The 11,062-nt window shown below is 30.7% G+C and overlaps 1 protein-coding gene across 3 annotated transcripts; it reads left to right on the top strand.

Annotated features, from left to right (window-relative positions):
- The first annotated feature begins 696 nt into the window (after nt 1–696).
- Nucleotides 697–11,062, top strand: Hsp110 (heat shock protein 70Cb). 3 transcript variants are annotated; one of them, XM_068771459.1, is made up of 15 exons: nt 697–980; nt 1,344–1,584; nt 1,824–1,965; nt 3,174–3,310; nt 3,428–3,582; nt 3,737–3,939; nt 4,228–4,346; nt 4,548–4,694; nt 5,128–5,245; nt 5,326–5,579; nt 6,308–6,442; nt 6,787–6,996; nt 7,458–7,600; nt 8,214–8,382; nt 9,463–11,062. In XM_068771459.1, the coding sequence occupies exons 1-15, from the start codon at nt 865–867 to the stop codon at nt 9,628–9,630; spliced, it is 2,457 nt and encodes an 818-aa protein (XP_068627560.1). In that variant the 5' UTR covers nt 697–864; the 3' UTR covers nt 9,631–11,062. The 3 variants fall into 3 exon arrangements, with proteins under 3 accessions (XP_068627560.1, XP_068627559.1, XP_068627558.1); XM_068771458.1 differs by having other exon boundaries at nt 5,326–5,657; nt 6,329–6,442; XM_068771457.1 differs by having other exon boundaries at nt 5,326–5,657.

The raw sequence follows: 11,062 nt of genomic DNA, 5'->3' as shown, positions 1-11,062 counted from the left end.
TCTATTCAGTTTTCTGAAAGTTAGGACACATAGTATATGTTTTATAATTTTTGTTATATATAAAATATTGTTATATAATTTCAAATTTGGAGAGCCAGAGATAAATAGTAGTAGTCTAGTTTTAGAACAGTGGTATAATGTTAATAATATTGCAGGTTATCGGTTTTATCTCTCGGAAATAATGAACAGAGTAAGATTTTTCTATTCAAATAAGCAATGAAAACCAACAAAACTAGATCCAAAAACTCAATAGACGATCCATCAATTCATACTGCCCCGCATACGATAGATTACGAACATTATAGCTACAGGAACTCTAAAGGGTAATGTTGTGTACCCAAGAACACATTCCTAGAAATTTAATCTTGGACGAAAAATAATGTATTGTTTCACGATCTCATCGAAGTATAGTAATTATTTATAAAACTACTATGTCTGCAATTTTTATGAGTTGTCTGATTGAAGATTTAACCCATTCGGTCTTTGATGATCAGAAATTTTTTTTTAACATTCGTCACTTCATAATACGATCGATTAATATTTTAGTTTTAATGTAATGGTATTTTCTTAAATTTAAATATAAATTTCATAGTCATGTATTTATAGTATTTTATGAAACAGATATTAAAACATTTGTTTCATTATATTATCTGTGCTTCTAGAAAATTCGGGTACCTCCTCTAGACGGATGGACATACATTGAATTTGTACTGTCTGTAGTGCAGTGCTAAAGTCTTGCGATTAAGCCGGCGTTCATTTCTGCAATTGATTGATTGATTGTCGTCAGAGAACAACGTGTTTTTGTATACTGATTATTAGTAATTAAAGAAAACTTGGAGTTTTAACTGCAATTAGTGATAAAGAATGGCCGCAATGTCCGTAATAGGTATTGATTTCGGTAATGAATCGTGTTATATTGCTGTAGCAAAAGCAGGTGGCATTGAGACAATAGCCAACGACTATAGTTTAAGGGGTACTCCGTGAGTAATACTTTATTATAAATTTTACTAACATTTGCTTTACTACTTAATACTTAGCAATTTTCCATTTATCATTTTTGGTTATTTTTTTGACATGTTTCCTTGACAAATGACGGCTTAAAAATTTTCTCTGATTATTTAAATTCAATTAAAAAGCACATCATAAGCATATTTATCAAAAAATGTATGTTTAATTTTTCCTTCCTTGGACGAAGTAATTTAATAATTTTTATAATATAGATTTCGCTCTCGCGCAATGACTAAGGCATTTTACGAATGTAAAATCCGTCACAACATTTAGAATTTGATTTAAATTATATTAATTATGACTAAAATAATTAATTACATATTTGATAATTATAGATCATGTGTCGCCTTTTCACCGAAGAATCGGATCCTAGGAGTAGCAGCAAAGAACCAAATGGTGACAAACATGAAAAACACTGTTTTTGGATTCAAGAGGCTTTTAGGTCGAAAGTTTTCAGATCCACACGTACAAAAAGAGTTGAAGCATTTTCCATTTAAAGTAGAACAGAGGGGAGATGGTGGCATCGGCATCAGGGTTAATTATCTCGGCGAAGATAACATTTTTAGCCCAGAACAGGTATAATTATTCTTATTAATACAATTGTATTTAATATACTGAAAATCTTTATAATTATAATCCTTATATATAAAAAATTCAATTCAACATACTCAGTTCTTATTAGGTTATGTTGCTCTTTGATTGACATGTGAGACCTTGACACTTATAAGAATTCTAAAGTTGAATAAAAGTATCATAGTATTATTCTTTTAAGACTTAACCTTCTTTTTTATATGAAATAATATTTTTCACTACAGATTACAGCAATGCTTTTTACAAAGCTGAAGGATATAGCATCAACAGCATTACAAACACAGATCAATGACTGTGTAATTTCTGTCCCAAGCTACTTTACAAATGCTGAAAGAAATGCTTTGCTGGATGCTGCTGCAATATCAGGTAAGATTATTTTCCAGATTTACATTTTTCTTTTATATAATTTAGTGTTTTTTCAACAAACCTTTGGTGGTTGGTTACCAACCACAACATAAAGTTTATTTCTGTGCTCTAATGAGACAATCTTGACAAATAAACTTTCTAATTGGATCAGACTGGCCTTATAACAAATTCTGGCAATTATAGCAAAAACAATACCAGATAGGTAACATTAAAGAAATATATGTAAAATGTGAAAAATTGTTTTTAAATTTAAAAAAAACTTAGTTTTAGTTGATATTTAAAATTATTCTCATTTTATTTTTATTACTAAAAAAATAAACTTTAATACATTTTATTAAAATGGCAGTTTATTACTGAAAATAACCCAAATTGTAAAATGTATGTGAAATATAAAAATCTAATTTGATTTTTGTTACTTTACATTGTCTATAGAACATTCTATAGACATTTAATTTTTTCAAAAAGAAATTTTGTTTCAAGGATAAATAATAATTAGCATTTTCTTATGTAACATGTTTTATCCATATTGAATTAACTATGTTCGACTCATCTTTAAATAGATGATCTTCTAAAATGAAGTCATTTAACATATGAGAATCTCCTCATTCATTTAGAAATGCATTGATTACATATACTCTTTGTAGAAACAACCTTTTAACCTTATTCTTTCAAATTACATCATCTTTAATTTGACATTGTGTTATGTGTTCTATTTGTGAATATGGGTGATTAAAAATGAGTGTAAATGCTTTAGCATTTTTTATTATTTAATATTTAAGTTCATATTAAAGTACGAGATTTACCTAAAGTTAGTAACATATTTCCAAACACAAATGGCACTTAATAAAGGATTGTAGTTCTAAGGAATTGATTATTTCCTTTTAGTCAAAAATAAGGATATGTTATGTACTATATTTTTTTATCTATATTGTGCTTCATAAGGTAAAATAAATAGGCTGAAAGTTCAAACAAGTATAAATTCTTAGAATACATCCTAACTATACCTTATCTCCTGAGATGAAATACTCTTTTCACATAAAGTTTAGAAATGTCTAAATTGTCAGTTCCATCATTTGACAAAAGTAGTTAGGACTATTTGTTAATGTTCTATAAACACCCAAAAAAATGCATCTTAAGTTCAAACTTGTTTGATCTGTTTATTATTCGTAATGTAAATAGTTAATAATATTAAGAAAAATTGTTTTTAGGTCTTAACGTGCTGCGTCTTATGAATGAAACCACTGCCACTGCCCTTACATATGGTATTTATAAACAAGATTTGCCAGCACCTGAAGAAAAACCAAGAAATGTAGTTTTTGTTGATTTTGGTTATACATCTCTTCAAGTTAGTATTATTTTAAATTCTGCAAAATAATAATTCATACCATAAATGTTAAATTTATATTATATAAAATTATAGTTCTGTTTTCTTGTTTTTACAACTATCTTTTATATTTTCTAGGTAGCAGCTTGTGCGTTTAACAAAGGTAAACTTCGTGTCTTAGCTACAGCCACTGATCCATACTGTGGTGGAAGAGACATAGATATGGCATTAGCTGAATATTTCTGTCAAGATTTCTTGACAAGGTATAAGTTGGATCCCAAGAAAAATCAGAGGTAATTAATCCTTTTTCTAAATTTCAATGTGGCTTAACCACTTACTTTCTTGTTTTTATGAAAATACAAAAGTAAAACCTGCCATAAATGCTGATTTCTACAATCCATATTAAATTTTATTCATTAGATAATTTAAGTGAAATTTTAATTACAGGGCTTTCTTGCGTCTGTTGCAAGAAGTTGAGAAATTAAAAAAGCAAATGTCTGCAAACAGTACCCGTCTGCCTCTTAACATTGAATGTTTCATGGAGGAACGTGATGTTTCTGGTGATATGCAGCGTGCCCAAATGGAACAGCTATGTGGAGAGACTTTCACCAGAGTCGAAAGGACACTGAGAGCCCTCCTGCACAATGCTAGTATGTCTACAGTTATTAATATTCTTTCTTTGTTTCTCTGTACTTGACTTTCTTGTTGATTCAGTTGATTGGATTGACTTACAGACAATGCCTATAAAGCATTAAATCTGCCATTACACAAGTTGTAAAAAAGATAAATAAATCCACATATAAAAAGTAGACACTGTAAATCAAAGTTTTTTTCTACTACACACACTACAGATCAAATGTAAATTGTTTTTACACAAAGAAATCCTTCAATATTACCATTTAACAAACTCAAGTTAAATTTTACTTTTCCTTTTCTAGAAATGAGGCCTGAAGATATCTCTGCTGTAGAGGTTGTGGGCGGGTCCACCAGAATTCCTGCAGTGAAAAGCTTGATTGAACAAGTGTTTGGAAAACATGCTTCGACTACATTGAACCAGGTATTAAAATAATAAAACAATAATTTAAAATCTTATGCAATATTATTTAATCAGTGAAGTCTCTATACAAATGCAATTATAGTTCTATACCAGCACAATTTGGAAGAGTTTATATATTTTTGTATACTTTTACACGTAATATTGATATTTTATAATACAAAATTGTTTTAATCATTATTAAAAATCATTATAACATTTCAGGATGAATCAGTAGCCCGTGGTGCAGCTTTGCAATGCGCTATGTTAAGTCCTGCAGTTCGTGTCCGAGAGTTTAATATTACCGATGTTCAGCCGTATGCGGTGCGCCTCGCTTGGGATGCTGCGAGAGGAGAAGACGGTGATATGGAGGTAAGATATGTAGAATATTAAAAATATAAAACAAGTATATAACCCCCTCAAAAATTATTAAAATGGAAGACAAGATTAATATTGGTATAAAAGTTGCAGTGCTTTTGATATTAAAGCACATTTATATCGAAAAAATATGGATATGTAAAGAGACAAAAGAGAGAGAAACTACACATACTAGGGAATATCATCATCTCAGGAAAATAGTTTCTTTTTCTTAATTTAACTCTATTATTTTCTAAGAAAAATGAAAGAAGATATGAATACCAATACCAAAATACATTTACTATAAGAACTACTACTACTGTCTGGTACCAATACATATAATAATCACCAAATTTTAATGATATATGAAAGATATTGTCATTAACCACCATTAAATCATCATTATACTATTGTAAATTTATATTTATGTAACCTTAATTTATTACAGGTTTTCCCAGCTTTCCATGCATCTCCATTTTCAAAGATGCTGACCTTCTACAGGAAGGAGCCTTTTTCTGTCAGTGCTTACTATTCAGACCAAGTGCCTTACCCAGATTCTTTCATTGGTAAGATTAAGTACAATTTTTAAAAGATTATAAAACACCCATTAACAAATAAGTCTGATTGATTCTTCCTTTTCATATAGGACAATGGAATATTCGTGATGTTCAACCAACTGCAGAAGGTGAATCACAGAAAGTAAAACTTAAAGTCAGAGTGAACATTCATGGTATCATTACGGTTGCTTCTGCATCTCTTGTTGAGAAAAAACAAGATTCTTCTCAAAATGACAATGTAGACATGGAAAACGTGAATGAAAATCAGAACAACCAAGAAGCACCTATGGATACTAATGGGGGGGCTCAAGATACACAGCAAAACGGCCCGGAGAGCCAAGAGGTGAGAGAAGATGAAATGAAAGGCGAGCCGCAACAAAAACAATCGTGGACACAGAGAGTAGGCCAGTGGTTCAGCGGGGTATGTGATGGTAGAGCGTTTGTCGATTGGTTGTGATGTTTGTTGCCAGACATTATTTACAACTTCATACATTTTAACATAGACTCATCTTTGCTTATGTATTTATCTCTGTATATATAGAATCAAACAAAAACTTCAGTATACACTACATTTTTATTATTGAATCTATTTTTTATGTATATATTTTTATTAATATTTAATATTGATATTTAGTATATTTATAGTGTGCATTCATAACTCTAAAAGGCAACAAACATCACAAGTGTTGCATTGTCCCCACCCTCATTATGAGGCCCCATTTGCACAGTATTCTCATGAGGCTTTTAAATGATTTTGAAGATGTATATTTTGTTTGAAGTTTCAGCGAAGTTACTCTGTGTCCACGCATGTTTTTGTTATACCCACAGTATTGTTTTGTTTTTCCTATTTGTTCTAATGAGTGATTATGGGGTGTATGATTGTTATACTATTATTATATTGCTTATAATTGTGTATTTAGGTGCAAATGGGTCATCGCATTGCTTGGAAATATCTATAACATAGCTTATATAAGATTTGCTTTAAATTTGAATGAATTAAACTTCCAAGCTGTGACGGTGGTGGGGATTTTTATAATCTTAAAGTTATGAACTTTGGTTGTTTACTTACAGGAGAGTGCTGATGATAAAAAGGATAAATCAAAAGATAAAGCAAAGAAAGTGCTTGTTAAGACTGTTGAGCTTCCCATTGATACTCGTACACATGGTTATTCGCAGCAAGAACTTAACTCCTACATGGAACAAGAGGTAAGAATAACAAAATTTGGCTTAACATTAAAACAGGTTTTTTGTTTCTCCATTCATACATACCATGTAAGAAATCTTCTCGCGTGGCGATTAAGAGCCAGTAAATGCATCCTAGATGCATTTACTGGCTCTTGATCGCCATTAGGGGGACCAACGACATAATTAAGGTCGAGGGAAGTAGCTGAATGCAGACAGCGTAAAACCGATCATTGTGGCAAACTTTAGGAGAGATCTAAGTCTTGCAATGGACGTCTATCGGCTGATATAATGATAAAGAGATATTAGAATTTAGAAATTTTTATTGACTATTTCAATCCTGCTATCATGATATAATATATTTATAGGGCAAAATGCAAGCTCAAGATCGGCAGGAGAAGGAACGTGCAGATGCCCGCAACGCTCTTGAAGAGTATGTGTATGAATTGCGTGGAAAATTATCTGAGGGAGAAACACTCCATGATTTTGTTGCTGACGATCAGCGCCATCGGCTTGTGAGCCAACTTGATGGGCTTGAACAATGGCTCTATGATGAGGGAGAAGATCAAAATAGACAAGTCAGTATGAACATTGTTTCGGAATATTTAGTACCATAATCTTCTTCAGTTTATTTATCACTATCATCATGTTGTTTTTACATTTCAAATTCTGTATATTCATACATTCTCTACATCTATAACTGAAAGAAGTTCTGACGGGCGCCCTTGTATCGGAATAATAAGCCCCATGTCGAAGTTCCGTCATGGGTAATTTTGGGTCTAGTCACTACCAATTCGATAGAATAGTAATATATAGCAGCCTAAGACGAAACTTCCCAGGGAACCCTTGGTGCCCTGTTTCTTGGGCAGCAGTGAATGTCAGTTGAATGGAAAAAAAATTGAAAACTACAATATAATATATTCAGAATTCAATAAAGATAGTCTTCTAGATTTGCACTTTGTCAAAATTTAATATAATAACATTTGCTTGTGGCAAATTTTATAATTTATTTTATTAAATTTATTTATGTATTATGTAGGTGTACAGTGATAAATTATCAGAGCTGCGAACAGAAGGCGAACCCATCAAGCAGCGACGCTTGGAGTTCGAGTTGCGTCCTGGAGCTTTAGATGATTTTGCATTAGCTATTCAATTAACTAATAAAGCTGTTGACCTGTACAGGTAAATTTTTTAATGAAGTAAAGACTATATGTTTTGCAGTTTCTTATTTTGTTCAATAATCCCCTATTTGTAAATTTATTACTTTAGAAGCTTATTTAAATATGTACATAAGTATGTAAGTAAGTAAATAATTTTGTCTCTGTATGTGTATAAAATTAGGTATAACATAACACAACTAATGAAGTATTTTGATAGGTATGCTGGTTATGAAATAATCATCGAATTGTCGGTTTTTTCTCATGTAAAATATATTAACGATAATAATAATACTATATTATATCTAATAAGATCTTGTAATGGTGTTTGTGTTATAGATTTTAACAGATTTTGCATTGAGAACTTATAAATCATAGTGATAGTCATATTTTTTAAAAAATTGATTGTTGCAATAATTAAGCCATTTTTTACTTTATATATAGTACAATATTTTTGGTTACTGCTTGATTAATTAGTTTAGCATATGAGTTTTGAGGCCTTTTCTATTAATTTAATCTTCATGATAGACAGTATATTATGGCTAACCTTAAGTGTATAGAATAATGTTTCATGTCTACTTTTACTGTACTGTATATCTCAAAACAAATAAAAATGTTATAAATTTTTCAACCAATAGGTCCGGCGACGCTAAGTATTCGCATTTAGCTGAAGCTGATATACAGAAAGTAGTGGAGGCAACTAAGAATGCACTGAATTGGCTTGAGAACACTCGCCAAACATTGGCACACACCCCGCGGTATCAGCAACCTCCTCACACCACACACCAAATACGTCTAGAAAGACAGGTTAGTAAAGATCATTTACACAAATTCTACAGATTTTGATAATTATCTTGTTATATTTCCATCACAAGAATTAGACTTTATACTTTGATAACTGTGGCTTGCATATAAATTATAAGTTTTTGCCATTACACTTTTTTAACACGATTAAGTAAACATGGCAAAGAAAGAGTAACAAATACAGGTATTTAAATGGACCTAAGATAGGTCCATTTAAAAAATTTCATTAATGTCTCGAATGTCAGCATATAAGTCTGTAAATTCGCTACTTGTAATTGTATTAAAAAATCATGTAAGGCAGTGGCGTAGCTAGGGGGTAGCGAGCGGGGCAGCCGCACCAGGCACCACAAGCAGGGGGGGCACCAAAGTTAAAAATTTTTTTTTTTTTTTGAATGATGAATAATGAAATGTTAAAAGAAAAATGAAAACAATAATTTAAAGTAAATAACATAAAAATAATATCAAATTTTACTATTTTTGTGCTAAAAAAGTTGTTAAATAATATGAACATTCAAAAAAACTAAACAGTTACAAAAATATAATATAAACAGTGTTTAATAAGCCTTTCAATCACAAAACACATAAAGTGTTATTTAAAAGGGACCTAAATGACAAAATAATAAATTATTACATTATTGCAAGATTGTTTAATGATAGATTAAATAATTTTGCAATAATGTCAATAGAACATGAACTAGTCGACACTATTGATTTTGACAATGTGATTAATGACTTTGCAGGCCAAAAAGCGAGGAATGTTCGTTTTTAAATTTTCCCAATAAATTTTATTAAGATTTAATGTTATTTTATACATATTTATTATTATTTTGAACCAAAAAAATATATATTAACTACATTGTGTTGTGAATTTTGAAATTATTTAGACTCTTTAGGGGGGGGGGGGGGCACCAAACCCCAATCTACCCCAGGCCCCAAATACCATAGCTACGCCACTGATGTAAGGTTTTTAAAATTAAAACTAACAAAATCATCACATCTGACTACAGCTTACCTGTACTCCCTAATAAATTAACTCCCTATTAAATTATACTGACTTATAAATTAACTCATTATTTACTACAGAACTTTGAAACTCTGGTGAATGCTACCCTCAACAAACCGAAGCCGAAGGAGAAAACCCCACCACCACCACCAGCCAATAACACATCTGGAGATGGCCAACCAGCGACCAACCAAGATTCTTCATCAGCTCAATCGCAGCCATCTCAAGAGCAAATGGATGTTGAATAGTTCCGCCTACTTAACTCAAACTTGTTTCATTGACACTTCATTACACACATAAACATAAGACTAAATAATTCACTTTTATTCCTATAAAAATGTATTCATTGTTTTTATATAATTACAAATATTAAACAATTTTTTTTTCAAGCACAATTGCAGTTATTTTTAATTTAATACTTCTCAAATACACAATTCCGCAATTAAAGTTTTTATTTCATTTATATTTATTTACTTTTCAATTTACTCTTTCTGTTATTTCAAAACGTATCTAAAATTGATTCACAATTATGATTGACGTACTTAATTTGTTTAAAAATATATCATGCATTCCTATTATTTAGTCTTATGTGTGCAAACACTCACTCTATACCATATTCACCTCTGCTCGTTTTGGTACATTAGCGAATATTTATTTTTACTCTGACAACTAGTTTGTCACATCTCATGTGTTACAATGTGTATGCTGTTTATTGAATTGTAAATTATCAGAACGAATATATTGTTATATATGTACACATAGAAATTATTAATAAATGCTCCGAGTAGTATTGAGACTTTAGTTACTGTTAACGCGACATGGGTGTTTATGCGTTCATCACATATTAGTTCAATTGTAATGCAATTCGTTTGAGTATTAGTGAATTAATTAGTTGGACATTTGTTTATAAAACCATTACTAGTGTTTCCGTATATCCTATAGGATATTTTGTCGAGATGAGTTAAGTTCTTATTTCATAATTAACATTGTATGATTTATGCCTGCAACATGCTTGTAGGGATAAGTGAAGAAATAAAGTATGTTATAAAAGTCTCAAGATAGATTCTATGTCTCCTGTGAAATTTTATGTAAATGCCTGATGCACTATTATGCAATAAACATTCAAACATTTCTGTAGTGTACTCTGTTACTTTCTGATACATATAGTTCATAGAATCACATGGTAATTCTGTATTTGTAGTTTGGGGATATTGATTTTCAGAATTTGATATTGATCATAAGACATCCACATAAAATTAAAAAGTGAAGCTATTTTGCAGTGACATTGTTTTCATCACATGTTGTGAGATTTTTAGAAATGCTAAGATTTTAATAAAACAATCAGCTGAAGTAATTCATTTTCGCGTGACCATAACAGTATTTAATGACAGTCTGTTTATCCATTCGTGTTGAGCTAACCTAAAAAAAACGTTAACCATTTTTAGCAACGTTGAGTAACAAATTAACGCTATGTGCTTCAATATAGCAATAGTACGACGTCCGTATTGCACTTTTTATGTTTAAAAGGGCACAGTTATGTTACAATATTTCCATAATTTATTGTATCGCTGTTAGGTTTCTTTGGCCTACTTGTACATTAAAAACAATGGTTCACCCATTTACATGTTAATTGTGCATTTTTAATGTTATAAAAGCTTAGTAAATGAAATTATTTAACAA

This window comes from Battus philenor, unplaced genomic scaffold (genome assembly GCF_028537555.1).
Source record: "Battus philenor isolate CCGP_79_NKW_IND1 unplaced genomic scaffold, ilBatPhil1.0.hap1 SCAF_4, whole genome shotgun sequence".
In the NCBI taxonomy this organism is placed as follows: Eukaryota; Metazoa; Arthropoda; class Insecta; order Lepidoptera; family Papilionidae; genus Battus; species Battus philenor.
The sequence above is the reverse complement of the archived record's forward strand: the minus strand, read 5'-3'. Positions and strand labels throughout refer to the sequence as shown.